Source organism: Stenella coeruleoalba (assembly GCF_951394435.1).
Source record: "Stenella coeruleoalba genome assembly, chromosome: 2".
Taxonomy (NCBI): domain Eukaryota; kingdom Metazoa; phylum Chordata; class Mammalia; order Artiodactyla; family Delphinidae; genus Stenella; species Stenella coeruleoalba.
Window position 1 is genome coordinate 171,653,552 of NC_137147.1, and position 21,362 is coordinate 171,674,913.

The 21,362-nt window shown below is 42.5% G+C and overlaps 1 protein-coding gene across 4 annotated transcripts in view; it reads right to left on the minus strand.

The window, feature by feature from the left end:
* Positions 1 to 4,545: 4,545 nt before the first annotated feature.
* The window catches only part of PRTFDC1 (phosphoribosyl transferase domain containing 1), a 138,818-nt gene continuing 122,001 nt past the window's right edge, over positions 4,546 to 21,362 (minus strand). For 3 of the 4 annotated variants that reach the window (XM_079910619.1, XM_079910620.1, XM_079910622.1), the window contains 6 exons: positions 13,726 to 13,743; positions 12,303 to 12,385; positions 11,770 to 11,816; positions 7,365 to 7,441; positions 7,184 to 7,242; positions 4,546 to 6,345 (listed from right to left, as the gene is read on the minus strand). In XM_079910619.1, the coding sequence (XP_079766745.1) occupies positions 6,333 to 6,345; positions 7,184 to 7,242; positions 7,365 to 7,441; positions 11,770 to 11,816; positions 12,303 to 12,385; positions 13,726 to 13,743 (297 nt within the window). In that variant the 3' untranslated portion in view covers positions 4,546 to 6,332. The remainder of the gene's footprint in view (positions 6,346 to 7,183; positions 7,243 to 7,364; positions 7,442 to 11,769; positions 11,817 to 12,302; positions 12,386 to 13,725; positions 13,744 to 21,362) is intronic. The other variant, XM_079910621.1, reaches the window with a different exon arrangement.

Sequence of the window (21,362 nt, forward strand, 5' to 3'; positions counted from 1 at the left end):
ATCAATTAATTATTTATTTTTGGCTGTGTTGGGTCTTCGTTTCTGTGCGAGGGCTTTCTCTAGTTGTGGCAAGTGGGGGCCACTCTTCATCGTGGTGTGCAGGCCTCTCACTGTCGCGGCCTCTCTTGTTGCGGAGTACAGGCTCCAGACGCACAGGCTCAGTAGTTGTGGCTCACGGGACCAGTTGCTCCGCGGCATGTGGGATCCTCCCAGACCAGGGCATGAACGCGTGTCCCCTGCATTGGCAGGCAGATTCTCAACCACTGCGTTACCAGGGAAGCCCACAGGCGGATTCTTAACCACTGCACCACCAGGGAAATCCCACCTGATGTCATTTTTGAGGCTAGAATAATCCTGATTCCAAAACCAAATAAGGATAACAGAAGAAAAGAAAATTATAGGACCATTTCTTCTTTGAATGTATTGTAGATGCACAAAAATAGTAGCTAATGAAATGCAGTTGTCTGATTACCCAGAGGTCAGTGGTCAGAGCTGAAAATTCCAACCCTCTGATCACTGTTCTTTGAGGCCATCTAGGGTTCCCACTCCAAGTCACCTCATTAACATAAAGCCAGGTGTGATCAAGAGGCTTGTTATGAATAACAAAAGACACTCCTATCACTTTGGAAATTCCAAGGGTTTTAGGAGCTCTGAGCCAGGGACCAGTGGGAAAAACCAAATAGATTTCCTATACCACACCATCCTTTCTTATACTCATCTAATTTAATTGTAAACCATAAGTCTGCAGACACACTTTCTAGTGTCCATGAACTTAGTCCTGCCTATTGAGTACTGACTCAGGAGTCCAATAGCACTGCTTCAATTTTTGGCTTTGAACAAAGCTGTGTGACCCCGGGTGAGTGATTTCATCTCTCTGATCCTCACTTCCTTATCTCTAAAATGGAGATGCCAATTCCTACCCCTGAGTTTTGTGCTAAATGTTACATTGAGTTATCCTCAAGTGTTGGCCTAGTGCGTGAATCACTGTAGCTTCAGCCAAATCTTTCATGAAATGTCAACACACCCAACGCCTGGGCTTGAATCTTCCACAAGATGCTTTGTGATGCTTATGACACGTCTCTTTTGAATACAACTGTACAGATTTGTGCAATTACCCAGTAGCTGTGTAGTGTAAGTCATTTTCTCAGGCTACTGATGAATATTCTCCTTACTAAAGAGGAGACAAATTACGTTGATTTCTTTTTCCAGTCAACCAATTCTGTCGTTCAATATTAGATGAGATAAATCAGAGCAGTTTTCATTGTAAAATCCTGTAGGTTAGTACTGAGTAATCTGTTGTTTTTAAAATTGACTTGATGAGTATCGTTTCTGGTATAATGTATGTAACATATATATGTAATTGTTCACCTAGTTACATTCATTGTGTTTTAAGGGCCCTTATCCTGAATCACTTTCTTGGCCAAATGGTGATGAAACTTTTTTTATATAAAAATGGAACTACCAAAATTTCAGTATGAATTTACATCTATAGGGCATTTGACAAGCAAAAACCATTCTACTGTTTTTTATATTTCAAACTTAAGCACCTTAATAGAAATAAAGCTGCTCTTTCAAAGTCTTCTAATTTATTCCAAATACTCTCAGTGGGAAGACGTGTATCTTTGTAATCAAGATGTGCTACTGCACATCTCATATTTTCCCACGTGGCTAGGTGGTATTCTGTAATCTTTAAAAATCTGTGGAAGCAGGCTTGTTTTCAATTATGCGTTATAACCAGTGGATAATCAACTCCTTCACTAACCTAATTAGTAGGGAAATGTGCAGGGCACATCGCTTTTCTGTGGCAGATTTCATCTGCAGGTTTCTGAAGATGGCCACAGCAATATATATGCCATTCCGCTCGACCATCTTACAATATGATGATTATGCTAATCTACCACTGAGCGGTGGCAGTCTATGTTCCTTCCCCTTGAACTCAGACAAATCCCTGTATCTGCTTTGACTCACAGAACATGGCGGAAGTGAGGCTGTCAGATAAGAGGCAATGTGGCTTCCACCTGCTTCTCTCTGTCTCTGCCTGCACTTGCCTTGGGAACCCAGTGGCCATGTTGTGAGGAAGCCCAAACCACATGGAGAAAGCACACAGAAGAATTTCAGCCTCAGCTAAGGTTCAGGCTAACAGCCAACATCATCCGCTAGACAGGCCTTCAGATCAGAGCTACCCATAGAACGTTCTGCAATTATGGAAATCTTCTGTTTGTGCTAATATGGTAACTTACTACCACATGAGGCTACTGAGCAATTGTAATGTAGCTAGTGTGAATGAAAAAGTGAATTTTAAATTTCATTTAACTTTATTTCATTTAAATTTAAATAACTGCATGTGGCTAATGGCTGCCACACTAGACAGTTTAGCCCTCAGCCTCTGAATCTTCCTGCAGAAGCAACAAACATCACGGAGCTGAAACAAGCCATCCCCACCGTGCTTTCTCCATATTCCTAACTCTTGGAAGCAGGCGAGATAATAAAAGAATTATTGTTGGTTTAGGCCACTCAGTATTGGGGTGATTTGTTACACGGCGGTCAACAATGAATACATTCTACTATTCTGTTTGATTTTTTTTGTTCTCTGCAGCGAATAAAGAAGCACAAGCCTCTTCCATCTTTTAAAAGGCCTCTAGCTATGGTTTTGTGTCTCTTCTCTTCACAGCCAGGTTTCTTGAACAAATCATCTAAACTTTACCATCCTCACACACAGCTTATTCACTAGTCAACACCCACTAGGATCTGGATACGGATGAGGTCACAGTAACATTAGTTCAGGCTTATTCCTATCACTTGGAGATTGCAGGACTTCAGAACCCACACCCTGTCTCCGTGTTCTCCCCTACCTATTTCTGAGCAAAGCTCACCCTAGCAGAAAAAGCCACCCTTTTGTGGATGAGAAATTGCGAAAACATAACCTTTTCTGGTGGCCTAGAAAAAGAAACCCCTTTAAGAAAAGGACACGCCTACCTGAAGGCTGATGCAGTCCATGGCTTGACAAGTGGCATGTGGGCTGGATTTCAGCTCCTCCTTGCTCCCCTCGGCCAGGCATCCTTTCCTAGGGTACCAGCAGCGTGGACGGTACGACCCATGCAGTAGTTGTGTGTCCGGGATGCTCAGAGTTTTCTCACATGTGGCCATCAACATTCCTGCCATGGGCTGCTCTGGTCCCCTGTGGAAGCCTGTGGCCTGTGAAGTCTCTGGAGGGGGCATCTTGTGAAGCGCCCTGAATGTGCACACCCTTCCCAGCCCAAGAACTCCCCTAACTGCAGAATCCTTGGGCTCCTCCAACGGAGCTGCTTTCCCAGGACTTCTCCCACTCTAAAGCTGCACCAGGATCCCCGGTGAGATGTGGAGACCAGCCTGGTGGCTCCATGGTGTGACATGATGGCTACTAGGAAAACAGCTCCTTCTGCGGACATCTTTGCCTATTTCTCTCCACAGGGTTCAGAACCACTCATGGGGTACGGCTGGGGCCATGGAGCCTCACGGCCCTCTCCACATGCATCCGCTTTTCTTACTCCGCACACTTCCCAGCATCAAATCCCAGATGTCCCTCCGTGATCCTCTTTTCCCTTTGTGAAACTCGCCAGCCCAGTGGTCCTCAGACGTCATCAGGGCACCCAAAGGAACTTTACGATGGTAAACTAAGTAAAACACCCAAATGCTGTTTTTTGCCCAAATTAGCCAGACATCTGGGTTGAGAGTGTGGTTTAGGGTTTCAGTTTCCTAGAACACAGTAACTCTGTTACAGAAGTGGGGAAATGTTTCCACGACAGCAGGTCTTTAGAAGTGGGATGGGTTACCTTCTGTCTCCATTGGAAAAATCCAAGTTCACCGCACAGGAGGCTGAGGAAGTGGCCGCTTGTGCTCTGCAAGGCTGTTTTCAGTCTCCGGAGGCCTGAGACATGGCAAAACAAGTGACATCCAAAGACATCCAAAGGTTAAACAAGGCACATCAGGATCTGACCTTCACGCAGCTCACCCTGGGGGTAGTACGTGGTTCAATATGGGATCTATTCCAGTCCAATAAGAAAGGGCCAGTTTGTACTGAGGGATTCTGATTTGTTTGAAAGATCCCAAAGTATTACTGAGTATGTTGATTATAACTGAATCCAAATTTTTCCAGGGACACATGCCACACTTTTTTTCCCCCCTATTAATCAGCTTTGGAACACTAAATTAATAAATGTACTGGTTGTTAACCAGATGATAAGCTTTTACATTTTTGGTCTAGGTTGAATAAACTCAGTGATACTAAAAAGATTAGAGTGTTCAAGAGAAAAGGAAATACTATTCTTCCCAAGATGATATTCTTGGATATCACTGTCAAAATATGGTCTGACAGGAAAACATTTCAGGAATGATTAAACTTCTTGTGTGTTTAATGAATTTTTCTTTTTCAGCATTAACTCTCACAAATCCTTCTCAAAATCTTGTGAAGTAGATCAATTTCCTTTCTAATTTGAATAAACCTACAGTCCTCAAAAATGATACTGATGTTTACTAAGATTCAACATTTAAAAGAAAAGCTTTCAATAATACATACTTTATGGCTAATTTTATATTGAAAATCAAATGTCCTTGGATGTTTCTAGGTCCTCTGATATAAATGTGGCATAGTGGAAAATTATATTTAGAAGATTACTTTTGATAGTTCAAGAAACTGGCCAGTTAGACCAAATTATCAACCTATAACTTGGATACAGATTTGTCTGTGGAACAAAGCCAGAAGGAATTCCCTTTGCTGGTTTGCCCCTTGGGATAGCTGGGTGTGGTTTATTTTCTTCTCTGACTGGAACAAAGATATGCAGGAAAATCTTCTTTTACAACTAAAATTCCTTGTTTTTACAAACAAGCTTAAGGAGAAAAAAAAAAAAAAAAAGCAGCAGATCAAGCCTGGCTTAATTGTTTGCTTATACTGGTGCATATACTGGATTTTTTCCAGATTAACAAAACTAAAGCCACAGGGAAGATGTATGCAGTCGTATATTTAAGCTACTGGCTCACACACAGTATAATGGCTGAAAGTATATAAAAAATATGAAGGCGGAAGAAAAACAGTAAGCAGTTATGAGACATAACAAGTTTTCTTATTCTTTATTAGTTTAAAGGAAGCTGGAACCCGATAACAATACACCACATACGGTTCAGAACCAAACAAAGGCTGCTTAGTTATTTATTTTGCATTTGCTCCTTTTAGGAAGTGAGAAAAAACAGCTCTATTGGCACTCAAGTTTATTTTCTATTAAAATCCCCATAAATCAGAAAACCTCTCATAAACCAGTGGAAATGGAAAAAAAATGTTTTTCAGAAAAAACTGGAAGTATCCTAGTTTTCTATAGCGCGCTGGGTCATGTGATCAGTCTCATAAGGCCACTTAAAAACATAATTCAACCTCTGTATTCTTCTTTAGGATAATACATAATAGTGTCTTGCCCTCTGATGGAAATACATGAAAAATTTATACTTGCTCAGTTTTGAGCACTGAAAACACTTCTCCCTCCACCCCCGATTTGCTGTTTCTCATGTCCTGCATGAATAAAAGGATGCCGCTTAGAAACGAGGGCCTTGCTGCTATTGTATTTTTTCTAATTAAAATTCAGAGTATTAAACACAGTTGAGTACATCCAAGCATACATGACATACCGTTATCACATACCGGAAGCTCCAATCAAGAGCCCTGGGCGAAGCCCATTTCATAACATCATTAAGATTCATTGTACGCTGCTGTTCAGAAAGACTTTGTCAAAGCAGATAATAATGGCCTGTCAGAAGTGCGCAAACAGAAATTTATATTAAATTGTCCTTTCCCTCCTTTATTAGGATGGGAATCTACTTGCAGTTCCAGTACATGGGCTCAGAGGTTCAATAAAAAGGCTTCCAGGTTTTAAGATTGCAAAATATTACCAAAGTAAAGTATTTAAAAAAAAAAAAAGTTAAGTGAAAAATATTTGAGTAACTAGGTGGCGGTATAGTAATCAAGCATAACGACTTTATCAGAACAAAAGAAGGTGTATCTCAGGGGTGTGAAGGCAGTTTGAGTCGCAAGGCAGAGTGTTTAATTTGGAACAAGTCGAATAAAAGAATTGCTTTCTTTTCCTTGAGAACCTTTGGGACTCTTCATGTTATGTTATAATCTCAGAAAAGAAAGCTCGCTCATTAAATTTTTTTTTTCCTTTTAAATCCTGCTGAGTGAACATGCCTGGGAGACAAACTTTACATGCTGGCTTCCTGAGTGTAGTCGTCAGTAGGATGTTATCTGTAGATTCGATGGTGAAAATTACTTCTTTAGACTCGATACTTTTCTTTGCCGTGTTCATTGATCACACATATGTGCTGAAACAATAAAGGATTTAAATGCATCAGCCTCTTAACAAAATACAATAAGTCCCCTACATATGAACGAGTTCCATTCCGAGTGCGTTCGTAAGTCCAATTTGTCCATAAGTCCAACGAAGTTAGCCTAGGTACCCAACTAACACAATCGGCTATATAGTACTGTACTGTGATAGGTTTATAATATGTTTGCATCTTGACTCTCCTTTGACCCTTTTTGGGTAGCAAGTATTGATTCTCCTTTGACCCTTTTTGGGTAGCAAGAAATGTGTCAGGAATATTTTGATGGCAAGCAACAGAAATGGTGTTGGGTGAACGTAAGCAAAAGGGGGGGTGTTATCAGTAGGGTACTGGGGTAGCTCGCAAAGGTAGAGGAAGAGCAGAGCAATGAAGCAACTGGAAGGCAGGAACTGGGGTAGCTCCAGACCTCAGCCCACGGCTTAAGTCCAAAATCCCTTGGTCTCTGTGGCGTTTGGTTTAGGTTTCTAAATCCTAGGAGAGAGACACGGACTGGTCCATTTTGGGTAAGATGTTTACCTCCAGATCATTCAGCAACGATAGGGTCATACACTTGGGGGTCCATGTCTACAAGTTAAAATGATTTCTCCCAAAGGGGGAATATTATGAGCTACATGCTGCTGTAAATGGAAACTTCTAGATTTCAAGCACTGACACTAAACAGTTTATTGAATACTGCCTGTTAGTATGGTTGAGAGGAGACACAGTCGATGACGATGGAGAAAAATCAGTAACAAGCTATCTTTCCGCTTTTAACTTCCTTCTTTCCTTCATACAAAATAGAGACAATCATAATTGCTTCCAACAACCTAATACCTACCTTGCTGGGCAGTGGTGGAAATTCACTGGGATTACGAATGCCAAGTGCCCAGAATATTCCTGACACAGAAGACACTCATTAAATGGCAGCCATCATTACGGCTATCTCAAAAATTTGTTAAACTGATGTCATTGTTAAGTTCTTGTGAGAAGGGGGCTAGGGATTTGCATGCAAGACTTACGTTCAGATCTCTGAAGTATTCATTGTAATCTAAGGCATAACCCACCACAAATAAGTCTGGGATCTCAAATCCAGCATCTGAGCAGAGAGAGGGAGGAAAAAATAAAAGGAACACAATTTAAATAACATAAGTATAAAGCCACCATATGCTACTGTTGGCACTTAACCTATGACGACCTTCCATTAGGCAGAAGTAAGTGAGAAAAGTGACAGACAATGCATAGGATGAGCCCAGTAGGACCTGGACCAGAGTGACTCTACTCAGGGAGACAGGACGACCAGCAAACAGACAGTGAAAAATGACTGCACTTCCGGTAGACAGAGCTGAGCAAGGGCTCAGGCAGCCCCGTGGATATCAAGAAGTGTGCACGCGTCAGGCATGCAGCCCTGCTGTTCCAAAGCAAGCAGCATCCAATGATATCATGTCAAAGCATGAAGTGCAGTTCAAAGGTATTGGAAGGTATTCCAATGCTGTAATACATGAATAGGGGCACAGGCTGTTGCAATAGGAAGCCATCCTCCCACGGCACTCAGTGGCCTCGGCTGGATAAAGGGCTGGAAAGCAAAATCCGGGAGACAAGATGAGAGGAAAAGGGACTGTTCAGCCTGAGGAAGACAATGCTAAGGGTTACTCTAATGCTAGTCTTTGAGTCCATAATGCACATGATAGTAATTAGCTTTCTGTCTCCACTGAGGGCAGGATGGGAGTAAATGGATTTAAATGCAGTAGGAGATACTTAGGTTAAACAAAGGATGAATATATTGAAAGAAAGATGATTTTTATTGAAAAGAATTCTTAAGGAACATACAGTAGCTCTTCTTCTTTAGGTCTTGAAACTATAGCCCAATGATTTTTCAAATTCTTTCCAGTATTGGGGAATCTTATGTTTATTACGGTATTGCAAACGAGAGATGTACTTGCTTACTTCTGTGAAACAGTACTTTGGCATAGCCAGTGGACTTACAGCCCAGAGAAATGTATCTCCATCATTGACCATTCACCATCATTCTGGTCCTTCTGACCAAGGATGCTTCCACATGGAGAAACCAACTGGTTCTTGCTCACAGAAAGTGCTAGAGGTGAGGGACTTGTTTTTCTAAGGATTCCATTATGTGTCACTGTTAGGAAGCCTATCTGATCCCTCCAAACTGTAGGTTTCTTGAGAAAAAATAATCAAAGAGAAGAAGCAGAGCAGAAGAAAAGATGTCAGAGGATATAAAAGGTGCCATTGAGCATAAAGGAAAAAGTCAATTACGAGAAAGGACCAAAAAGTACAAAGCCTCAGAAATCTGGGAAGAAAGAGAGCACAGAGATTCTGAGCTAGCTAAAAGCATATTAGCAAATCCCAGGAACCCCTGGTTGTAAGGATGATGATGACTTTACAGCGTGCAATGCAATCCTTAAAACAGGCGTGGCAACTCAGACGGGGAAAAGTCAATTCAGAAGGCCAAATCTTCTGAGTAAAAGAACGTTGCGGCTTCCCTGGTGGCTCAGTGGTTAAGAATCCGCCTGCCAATGCAGGGGACACGGGTTCAAGCCCTGGTCCAGGAAGATCCCACGTGCCGCGGAGCAACTAAGCCCATGTGCCACAACTACTGAGCCTGCGCTCTAGAGCCCACGAGCCACAACTACTGAGCCCACATGCTGCAACTACTGAAGCCTGCGTGCCTAGAGCCTGTGCTCCACAACAAGAGAAGCCACCGTGATGAGAAGCCTGCACACAGCAATGAAGAGTAGACCCCGCTCACCGCAACTAGAGAAAGCCGGCACAGCAATGAAGACCCAACGCAGCCATAAAGAAAAAAAAAGAACTTTGGATCAGGGACTTCCCTGGTGGCCCAGTCGTTAAGAATCTGCCTGCCAATGCAGGGGACACGGGTTCGAGCCCTGGTCCGGGAAGATCCCACATGCCACAGAGCAACTAAGCCCGTGCGCCACAACTACTGAGCCTGTGCTCTAGAGCCCACAAGCCACAACTACTGAAGCCCGTGCCCCTAGAGCCCATGCTCCACAACAAGAGAAGCCACCACAGTGAGAAGCCCACACACTGCAATGAAGACTAGCCCCCGCTCACTGCAACTAGAGAAACCCCATGTGCAGCAACGAAGACCCAACACAGCCAAAAATAAATAAATAAAAATTAATTAAAAAAAAAAAAGAAAAGAAGAACACTGGATCAGTAGGACAGGAGAACAGCCAGGAATCAGAGTGACCTACCTCTAGCTGGTAAATGGCTGCAGTTCCTACCCTTATATTTGCAGGGCAAGAGTAAAAGCCATGATTGCAACCAGACTGCCTGGGTTCAATACTGACTCTACACTTACAGCTTTGTGACCTTGGCAAACTCTTTAACCTGGTTGTGTTCAATTTCCTCATCTGTAAAATGGGCACAGCAATAGCACTTACTTTAGAGGAATGTTGCAAGGATTAAATGTGTTAATCTCTGTGTAGCCTTTAGAACAGAGTCAGACACATCATAATCTCTTGCTATGTCTGTGAGAATCTTTGTTTTGTAAATAAATTCATTTGCATCTTTTTTTTTTTTTAGATTCCACATATAAGCGATGTCATATGGTATTTGTCTTTGTCTGGCTTACTTCACTCAGTATGATGATCTCTAGGTCCATCATGTTGCTGCAAATGGCATGGTTTCATTCTTTTTTATGGCTGAGTAATATTCCATTGTATGTATGTACCACATCTTCTTTATCCATTCATCTGTCGATGGACATTTAGGTTGCTTCCATGTCTTGGCTATTGTAAATAGTGCTGCATGTACATTTTCAAATTATTGGAATATTTCAAATATTTTGAAATTATTTCAAAATATTTTCAAATTATAGTTTTCTCTGGATGTATGCCCGAGAGCGGGATTGCAGGATCATATGGTAACTCAAACTCACAGACATAGAAAACAAACTTATGGTTACCAAAAGGGAAAGGGGAGGGGAGAGATGAATTAGGAGGTTGGGATTAACAGATACACACTACTATATATAAAAGAGAGACCCAACAAGGACCTACTGTATAGCACAGGGAACTATACTCAATACTTCATAATAACCCCTATAAGGAAAAAGAATCTAAAAAAGAATATATATATATATATACACACACACACACATATATATGTATAACTGAATCACTGTGCTGTACACCTGAAACTAAGACATTGTAAATCAACTATACTTCAATTTTTTAAAAATTTTAAAAATTAAAAAAATAAATCTCTTACTACTGTTAGCTGCTGTTATTTTATTAGTGCTGTTGCTGTGACTGACACAAGACATTTGTAACTAGTTGGATATGTCCGAAGTGCATGTCTTTCAACTTCAGTTGAAATCTTCTCTATACAGTATCTTACGTTATTTCCTTAGAAGATTTCTGTTTATTAACCTTGTTGGACCTTAACTATATCCAGATTACATTCCCCAAGCCAATATCTGGACAGGGACATGCTCTTGGGTCTATCTGGCCAGAACTGACATTGTCTAGATTTAATACACCCCGCCTAGGAATGAAACTTGTTTTTAGAATAAAGAATCGCTGGTTCAGTGTCACTGGCACATCACCCATCCATAGTGTGCTTCTCGTGCTTATGTTTGTTCAGCTTGCTGATGAGAACTGCAGCCAAATTATCCCAGAGGCTTGAGTGCAAATGTAAGTCATAAAACTCAAGCTGAAGTCTGCCTATGCAAGTGAAAAAAATATCGCCTCTAGTGTTAGAATAATAAATAATCAAGCAGCTTGTTTATCCTCTCTGGCATCAGAACTATTCGTATCCTGGGGAGGAGGGAGGAAAGTGCCTTAGATGAGCAAAGTCCTTCAGAACATGTGTCTGAACTCAAGTGTGAAGATGGTGTCTAGAGATATTTGCTCTGTTAAGTCTCTGTGTTATTATACTTGTGTTTGCAGGTGGTGGAGCGGTGTCTCCTATTTCCCCTTCTGCGCTAAAATTCAGGCTTGCTGAAGGTCAGCGCTGTACGTTGTCTGCTCACAGCTCCTGGAGACAGCAGAACACCTCTCAACCTTCCCAGTGCCTCTCTGTGTCCAACTGGTGGGGACAGAGGCCAAGGCAGGAATCCTGTGCATCCAAGGCAGCCCAGGAGGGGGTCATGTCTCCCTCTACCCCCTGAAACCAATTTAGCTGAGTTCTTAGGAGTGAAGGTACTATGGAAAACCTAAAAATAAAAACTGTGTACACAACACAGTTCCTGGGAAAGATGCAAATTAGAAAATGAAAACCTCCGGTTGTAGAGGGTTCTATTGCTGGGGAGACCACAGACCATTTATGGGACCATCAAATCTTTATAGCTTCCGTTTCACAACAATGCCAACGAGGAAACCAAAGATTCTGAAATACAAAACACCACCACCAGCCAACAAAAACCCAAAAAACACTTACAGTCAGGTCTAAAGCCATCACTTCTAGGTGTTCTCTTCACCAACAAACTACCATTAAAAGAAAAAAATAAAAAAGCTTTAGTGATCCAGATGAAATGTTTGTGAATTGCAAATAGAATTGAACATCATTAAAATATATACTTGAAACGTGCACTTTTTTCCCTCGGGCACATGGGGCATTAGCACAGCCCTCAAATTCCCTCCTGCGGCACCTCATCAGTGAGATTCTGGATAAAAGGAAGGGAGAGGGGCGCAGGCACTGGGGCTCTGCCAGCTGCTCCTGGAAACAACTAACAGAGGCATCGGAAAGAGGGGCTCAGACACACAGCAAAGCATGTCCTCTTCCCTTTCCTCTCTCTCAGGCTAGCGGTCAAATGGGCTGTTTGTTCAGTATGGTCAAACCACAACACTCCAGGGCAAAGGGTCAGTGGTTTGGAATTGACTGCACTCATTGGAAACAGCTTCCTGTGTTAGCATCCCTCTCGTGCTGGCCTGGAAAGACAGAAACAGCGATGATGTGAACGTGGCACTCACCTGGCTACCTTAATCCTGTTGGGCTTGTATTTCTCTATGCTACCGAGCAATGCCTTCATGGTCCTCCCGGTTCCGACAACATCCTTTGCAAAGAGGATAGACAAATTCAACCAAATGCCTTTGGGCTGCATTAAAAGGCATTTCATCCAGACAGATGATTCTAGTCCTTATTAATAATGCATCATAATTAGGACTGCCATCAAATTAGAGTAAAAGTAGGAGGCAGAGCCGGTTATATGTTTTAGACAGGTGCTTCTTTCTGGAAGCTGGGTTTGGGGGGGATATATTGGTGACTATTTCCTCCTAGAATCCTTGAGCTGTGTTGAAAGGCTAAGTTCAGCCTCTGGAAAGCACGTGGGGCTCTTTATTGAGTGCATTTGGATTCGTGCGCGCGCATTCAAGGACTAAATTTGGCCCTGAGGTTATGTAACACAACACAGGATGCATGAATTTTCATGGACTTGGGATGTACATCTGAATACGCTGAATGGATAAATGCCTCCCCCCTTGCTCTCCTCACTTAATAGGAGATTCTATGGCTGGGAAGTGAGATGTGTCTGGACAGCAGCTGGTGACAGCCTGTGAGTTCTGAGGGTGCGAGGCTGCCGTGAGCTGAGGCTCATCCCCGCTGATGAGCTGCTGCATAATTAGAGTAGAATGGGCAGCCGCAATGGATTGTCCGTGGGACAGAAATCAGCTGTCAGGAGCTGATTATCAAAACAACGGGTCTGAGTTTAGCCAGGGTTGGGCAATGCATTTGGCTAGAGGCTCTCCTTCATGGGTTATGTCTGAGGCAGAACTGCAGATACGTGTGGCACACTCAGGCAACTGTAACCAAAGCTTGAAAACAGCTTCCCTGAATTTTTGCCAGCTGATAAGACAGGCCTGCTGGGCTCCAGGACCCGTCCTTTCTTTCTTCTTTTTATTTTTTAAACAGAAAAACAAATTAAATTAAATTATAGAGTTCCCCTGGATAGCAAATTTTTAGATTAATTCTATTTATGATTTGGATGCCAAAGGGAGAATTATTCCAAGTCATCAGAGGACATTAGCAAGAACACTGAATTAAGGGTGAAGAGAATTCTAACCTTGGTTTTACTATTAAAAATTTTTGGTTCTGTGGGCTAGCTTTCTCTTCTGTGAAAATATCTGATTCACAAATAGGTATAAGAACCAATTTAGACATGGGTAGCATTAGATATAAAACTGGATAAAGTACCATGCAACTATTATTGCAAAGCTTCCATTCTCAGTTATTTCAAGCCAGTGATTCCAGTTGACTCCTATTCTGTAAATTTGAAGAGCCCTAAACACAGTGGGAATTCAATAAATCCTTGGCCAGTTTGACAACAGGTTCTATATTTCGAAACTCACCATTGGATTCTTTCAGCTTCCAAGTATGGATAAAGAAAAGTCAGCTTACCTCGACAATGAGGACATTCTGAAATAAAAAAACAAGGCAAAACAAAAAACACAACTATTTAGAATATGAGGCAAATCTGGCTCATAAGATAAACACACAGTTTGCTGAGAGTTAGAATTTCACAATCAGCTTAGCTGGTCCTCCGCCGTCCATCTAACCCAAATGTTTGGAGGTAATCTAGGCTTCCAGATTCATTTTAACAGCCTTTCTGGAATTACTGAGTGCTGCAATATTGGTGTCTGTACAGGTACAGTCTTTTTATTCATTAAATCCATTAAAGAATCTTAATTTTATCATTAAAATATAAGATTATTTTGTCGTTTCTAAAATAGGTCATGCCCACGGTATCCCCCGTAGATCACACTGACAGAGGAGTCCCCTTGGTATCCTGAACACATTTGCTGTATTCTTAACCATCAACCCATCACAACTAGTTAGGGTGTGCATTTTTAGTTTGATTGAGGCTTATCAACCATGCCTATTAACCAACCAGAATACTGGGAGAATACTTGGTTAATTTAATGTCCTAGTTCACAATCTCTTTTTGTTTCAATCTTATAATAAAAACGCTGTTTAAACTCTTAGTCTGCATTCTTGCCTAATTAAATAAAGTGCACTGCACGTAATTAAATCTGTTTTTTTGAAAGCTCAGAGCCTTGCAAAACAAGAGTCATCCTTGAAGTGATTAGTTTCAACTACAAGATATAGTGGTGGCTGGGAAGTGGGATGTGTATAGGCACAAATCCAGAGATACAGTGTCAAAATTAATTAAATACAATTAAAAAATCAAGGTAATGCATACACATGATGAAAATCAAATAGAAAAGTCTAAAGATTTTCTAGATGTTGATGCGTTTCTAACTGTTAACAGTATTTAAAAATGCTTATGTATTTTATATTAAAGTTATCATGACATTGCACATTTCGCATAGCCTAAGTATTAGCACCTCTAAAAAAATGGCAGTAATTTATTTCTTTTTTCATTTTTTCCATTTGATCGAGATATAATTGACATACTCCACTATGTTAGTTTAAGGTGTACAGCACGGTGGTTTGACTTAGATATACTGTGAAATGATTACTGCAATAAATTTTGTCAGCAGCCGTCCTCTCACGTAGATACGATACAAACAAAAAGCAAAAGAAGCAAAACCATCTTTTCTTTGTGATGAGGAGTCTTAGGGTTTATTCTTTTAATAACTTTTACATATATCGCTCAGTAGTGTTAACTAGAGCTACCATGCTGTATGCTACATCTCTAGACTTATCTGACTTACAGCTGGAAGTTCGTGCTTTTTGACCGGCTTCCCCGGGCCCACACCCTGCCTCTGGTAACCACAGATCTGACCTTTCTTCCTGTGAGTTTGGCTTTTGTTTTGTTTTATTTTGTTTTAGATTCCACATATAGGTAAGATGACACAGTATTTGTTTTTCTCTGTCCAACCTATTTCACTTAGCGTAACGTCTTCAAGGTCCATCCACGTTGTTGAAAATGGCAGGATTTCCTTCGTTTTTTTTTAAGGGCTTAGTAACATTCCACTGTGTATGTATACCACACTTCTTTATTCGACAATAATTTCTTTTTTAAAAATCAATTATTTATTATTTTAAAATTATTTATTTTTGGCTGCATTGGGTCTTCGTTGCTGCGCGCGGGCTTTCTCTAGTTGCGGCGAGCAGGGTCTACTCTTCATTGCCGTGCGCGGGCCTCTCATCGCGGTGGCTTCTCTTGTTGCGGAGCACGTGCTCTAGGCGCACGGGCTTCAGTAGTTGTGGCACGTGGACTCAGTAGTTGTGGTTCGTGGGCTCTAGAGCGCACGCTCAGTAGTTGTGGCGCATGGGCTTAGTTGCTCCGCGGCATGTGGGACCTTCCCGGACTAGGGCTCGAACCCGTGTCCCCTGCATTGGCAGGCGGATTCTTAACCACTGCACCACCAGGGAAGCCCCTCAACAATAATTTCTTAATATCATATAAACCTAGTACATATTTAAATTTTCCCAGTTGTCCTTCAGATGGCTTTTGTTGTAGTCGGTTTGTCTAATCTAAGACCGTGCACTGGATCTTTAATCTCTTTTAATTTAGAATAGTCTGTAACAACACAAAGGACTTTCTGAGTTCTGCAGAGTACTAAAAAAGTAAAATTATTTAGCAGGCTCCTAAATGATGGGCATGGGAATACGAGTATAGAAAAACCACCTGCTCTTGAAAGGGAACTATGCAGAAAACTGGAGTTCTTTAGTGAGTTCTACAGAGCAGTCATTGCATATATATTTATTTTCCTTTAGAGAACATCAACAGTGTTTTCAAACTCTTTCATTAGTGGTATATGGATTGACTCCTGGATTTTTAGTGGCCTGCCTGTTGTGTGAAAAGCTCACCTCCAAATACAGCAATGCTTTTAGTACCTTTGGAAGATTGGCTCTGCCTTGCAAAACCCTCCTTGAGTAGAGAGAAAGTGACTACCCCAACTTTGGAAGCATTTTCAGTATTGTCCAAGAGAACTAATCTCTTTATACTTTAATGGACCAAGATTAGCTCCACAAGCTAAGAGACAACGACTAACTCATCTTTATATGATCAGCATGTAACATGGAGACTGGTATGTAGTCGGGGCTCAGAAAACTGCCCGTGGAACAAATCAACAATTCCGACCTTCTTTCTTTCTCTAGTTCATTATACTTTTGACACATCCCCTCCATTTTTCTCCTTAAAGATGTATAATCCCTCCTTAACTGAGCTATTATTAATGTCTATTGCTTTTAATTTTCCTTTAAGAAATCTTCTAAAATCCCTATTTTCTTGACTGGGCAACCTTGGGAATTTTCCAGAACATACTGTGCCTCCCTTAAACACTTCCAATCTGCTAACTCCAATCACTGAATCTGAGATGTTCACCAGCCCCCATCTTAGTCATCTCATCACACCGAGCTCACTTCCTCCCAGAAAGCCAGTAAAATCTGTAGCTTGGGAACCGCAGGCAAAAATCCTATGGGGACTCTCCAGAGTGTGTCCTTTCTTTGCTATTGCATGATCCTGATCGAAGCTAATCCCGTCGGGTTTCCTAAAGAAAAAGAAAGGAAGGAAAAAGGGAAGAAGAAAAGAAAGAAGGAAAGAGTTATGCAAATCTAAATGGTTTTCTTCAATAGGTTATTCCTTTCAGTCTTTCAAAATGCAAAATGATCAGCACCCCACGGTCTAATCCGCAGCAATGTATTTTTGCGGCTGTGGTCACACCCAGCAGAGGGATGATGGCAGGAGTGATGGTGAGCTGAGCGTGGATGCTGAGTGTGCGCAGGAGTGTGAATATAAACCCCATGGAGAAAGGCATGCAGTCCAGCGTTTCGCTTTATGTGATAATTCACAGAATTGCCAGAATCATCAATTGGTGGGCATTTCCGTTATTGTTCTCAGCCTAGTCAGATGCAATTTAAAGGGAATGATTTAAACAGTTAAGGCAGCCAAGGAGGAAACGTTGGCAGGTTCCGATGCTTCACTCTGGCATTTGGTTAGGAACTTATTCGGGGTGGGGTGGCGCGTCTCCTGAAATCTTGCACTTAACCTACACATCTGTGTTTTTCCATTGCTGGATTTGCGCCTGTTTCCATGCGTTTGGTTTTATTCCACCCTTTCAGAGATTTCTCTTGAACATGAATAAAATCGTCTTGCTTTGATGGATACACACATTTTATGAAGTGCCAGGATTAAATCAACTTTGAAAAAAATCAGCCAGAGAGCGCATTGTGCAGACAGCTTAAACACACCAAGTGAAATGCTTTTAATGCTGTGAGCTGAAGGGGCCACTGAACTGAATCATTGAGGGCTCCCTGTATTCAACTGCCGTGACCTACTTAGAACCATGACGCAGCCAGCCTTTCTTGGGAGTTTTCTTCCTTTTGCTTTAAAAAAAAGAAAGGAGGAAGGGAGGGAGGGAGGGAGGAGGGAAGGAGGGAGGGAGGGAGGAGGGAGAGAGAAGGAAGGGAGGGAGGAAGGGAGGGAGGGAAGGAGGGAGGGAGGAAAGAAGGAAGGAAGGAAGGAAGGAAGGAAGAAAGGAAGGAAGGAAGGAGAGAGAAAGGAAGGAAGGAAGGAGAGAGAAAGGGAGAGAGGGAGGAAGGAAGGGACGGAGGGAGGAAGGAAGGGAGGGAGGGAGGGAGGAGGGAAGGAGGGAGGGAGGGAGGAGGGAGAGAGAAGGAAGGGAGGGAGGGAAGGAGGGAGGGAGGAAAGAAGGAAGGAAGGAAGGAAGAAAGGAAGGAAGGAAGGAGAGAGAAAGGAAGGAAGGGACGGAGGGAGGGAGGGAGGGAGGGAGGGAGGAAGGAAGGAAGGGATGGAGGGAGGGAGGGAGGGAGGGAGGAAGGAAGGAAGAAGAGGTAATAAAAGAAGCCAAGAAACAGAAAGGAGCACAGGGGCTGTCTATAATCTCCCTTTCCTAAACATTTTTTTTTTTTTTCTTTTTTGCGGTACGCGGGCCTCTCACTGTTGTGGCCTCTCCCGTTGCGGAGCACAGGCTCCGGACGCGCAGGCTCAGCAGCCATGGCTCGCGGGCCCAGCTGCTCCACGGCATGTGGGATCCTCCCGGACCGGGGCACGAACCCATGTCCCCTGCATCGGCAGATGGACTCTCAACCACTGAGCCACCAGGGAAGCCCTCCCTTTCCTAAACATTTTAACTTGCACATCTATAGAGGACTTAAGAAGTTACATAGTACAGTTACGGGGTTTACAATGCATGGAAAATTATACAGGTGATTTTTCCATGTTTTTAAAAGTCCTTCTATAAACAAATTTGATTTTAAAAAATCCTTTCTAACCCTCCCTCTTTCAGGAATCACTGAGCTCCTTCCTGCGCCTTTGGAGAGGGCTGTTCCTTCTGTTTCACTCCCTACTTCGTTCCTGTAGTTCAAGTGCTCCAATCAGTCAATCAATCAAGTGAACAATCAAGTGGTCTCCTAACTGGTTTCTCTACCTGGAGTCTCTCCCTTCTTTCAGTTAATTCCACCCTCCCGTCAGGTGCATTTTCCCCGAAACACAGCTTCATGATGTCACCACGGCTCAGCAACTTTTGTTGCTCTTTGCTTTTCCGAGCAAGTTACACTAGTTATTCAACATATTCTATAAACCAAATTCAGTTGACATTTTCAGTTTTTCAAATTATCGTTTTCCTATTTTTGACTAATTTCCTTCAGTCACACTGGGCCACTCCTGTCCTCTGGCTCCGCTATTCCCTCCCCTTCCTCCCCCTTTCCACATGCTAATGTCTCTCCCTCTTCGGTGCTATTCCCAGACGTTCTGGTCCCAAGTAAAACCTCACCCTCTTCTCTCTAAGACGATCACAGGATCACAGTCCTTCTTTGGATTTCTTTAAGCTCAAGGAAACAGTCTTGTGTGGAAAGAACCCCTAAAGTTCTTCTCTGGGTACCGAGCATTAAAAAAAAGAAGGCCTGAAGAAGTTCATGGCAGAGTAATAATATGATAAGTATAACTTCAGTGTAAATTTGTTGATTGAGAAATTGTGATTACTCTATGAGAAGGGATAAGTTAGCTGATGGCTTGTAACAACACTTGCAACGCAGATATTCACCCAAAGCATCTTCCATCCCAGGCAGATACTTATTGCAGTTTCAGACTTTCTTCTACCACCATTAATAAAAGGACCCACTCACTGTTGGGTGCCTTTTCCTTTTAAGTTTTTTTCCCAGCTGGTGTACATTCTGCATGATGGAAACACTCTGAAGGGCCTCTGAATTTTTTTTTTTCTTTTTCTTTTTCTTTTTTCAGCCACTCTGCCTGGCCTGCGGGATCTTAGTTCCCCGACCAGGGATCCAACCCGTGCCCCCTGCATGGGAAGCACGGAGTCTTAACCATTGGACCACCAGGGAAATCCCTGAAATTTATTTTTAAAGTTCTCTCAAACTCTTAATGGATAGCCTTTTCTGAAAGGCTGAAGGGATGAGCAGAGCAGCCCATATGAATGCCTTTATCCTTTTAAGGAAAAGGAAATTCCAAAGGTTAAGTGAAATTTTTTTCATCCTCCACTCTCAGGTGTAGCACTCACCAACTCCATCTAGCCTGGACTCCCGTGGAACACTGAAGCCCTTCTGCTTCTACAGAGAGAATGTCCCCTCACTCGACATCACTCATCCAGTTCCCAACCAAACCAGCTGGTTCATCGTCCTTCCGTGTGACCAGGTGGGCTTCTATTTACCCTTTCCTTCTGCCATGTCCGCCCGTTCCCAAACTTAACTGAAGAGGTCTTTCTGATTTCTATCTAAGAGAAAGAGGAGCCTGCACTCACTCGATCACCAAATACTTATTCTGACCTGTTGCAGACTAGGTACCATGCACAATGCTGGGATAGAATGGTCCCTGCCGCCATCACACTGACATCCTGGTGGGGGAAATAGGCAAATAAAATAAATAAGCCCCAAATAAACACCGGAAATTATGGAAAAGGCTTCAGTGGAAACAGGGTGGGTATAGAGACTTAATGGAGAATGTGGGGCGGGGGGGACGGCTAGAGGGGAAGAGCATGTGCTCATTTCAGACCGAGAGTTGGGGAAGGCCTCCCTTACACGGGAGCCTTTAGGCTGAAATCTGACGGAGAGGAGGAAAGTGGATTCCAGGTGGAGGCCACGGCTTGTCCGAGGTCTTGGCAGGAAGGAGCTTAGCCAGCGTGCTTACTGCACTGCGAGGTGGAGGTGAACGCTGTACCGTGATGCTGGGAGGGAGACAGGGCCAGATCACGCGGGTCTTTGAGGCTGTGATAAGGAGGTCGGACTGTAATCTCAGAGCACTGGGTTGCCAGGTAAAATACAGAACATCCAGATACATCTGAATTTCAGATAAAGAACAACTTTTTAGTTTACGTGTGTTCCAAATATTGCATGGGACATACTTATGCTGAAAATTTATTCATTGCTTATTTGAAATTCAAATTTAACTTGGCATCCTGTTTTTTGCTTTGTTTTTTGTTTTTTTTTGTTTTTTTTACTAAGTCTGACAACCCTAATTGACAGGCTGCTGAAAGGTTTTCAGTAGGCAAGTGATGTGATCCAATTTGTATTTTAAGAAGATCCCTTTGACTGCTTCTTGGAGAATGGTTTGCAGGGTGGCATAGTTAAGTGAAGGTAAGTTCAGGGAGACTGGTTAGGTTTTCACAGCAGCTCAAAAGAGGGACAGAGCTAGTCTCGCCCTAGAGACTAGTCTTCTCAAACTTTAATGTGGATAGGAATCATGTCCGGGATCTTGTTAAAATGAAGATTTAATTCAGTAGATCTGGGGTGGGATCTGAGAGACTACATTTCTAATAAGCCTCCAGGTGGCGCTGACCTTGCTGGTTTCTAGACCAAGGGTCAGCAAACTATGGCCCATTGGCCAAATCTGGCCTGCCGCCTGTTTTTGTAAATAAAGTTTTATTGAAACACAGCCATGTCCATTGGTTTCCACTTCATCTATGGCAGCTTTCTGCTTTCATGCTATGATGGCAGAGTGAAGTCGATGAACAGAATACTATATGGGCCACAAAACCGAAAAATATTTACTATTTGGCCCTTACCTGGAAAGTTTATCTGATGCCTGCCCTAGACCACACTTTGAGTAGCAAGGTCTACATTTGGATGGTTACCGTGGAGATGGAGAGACA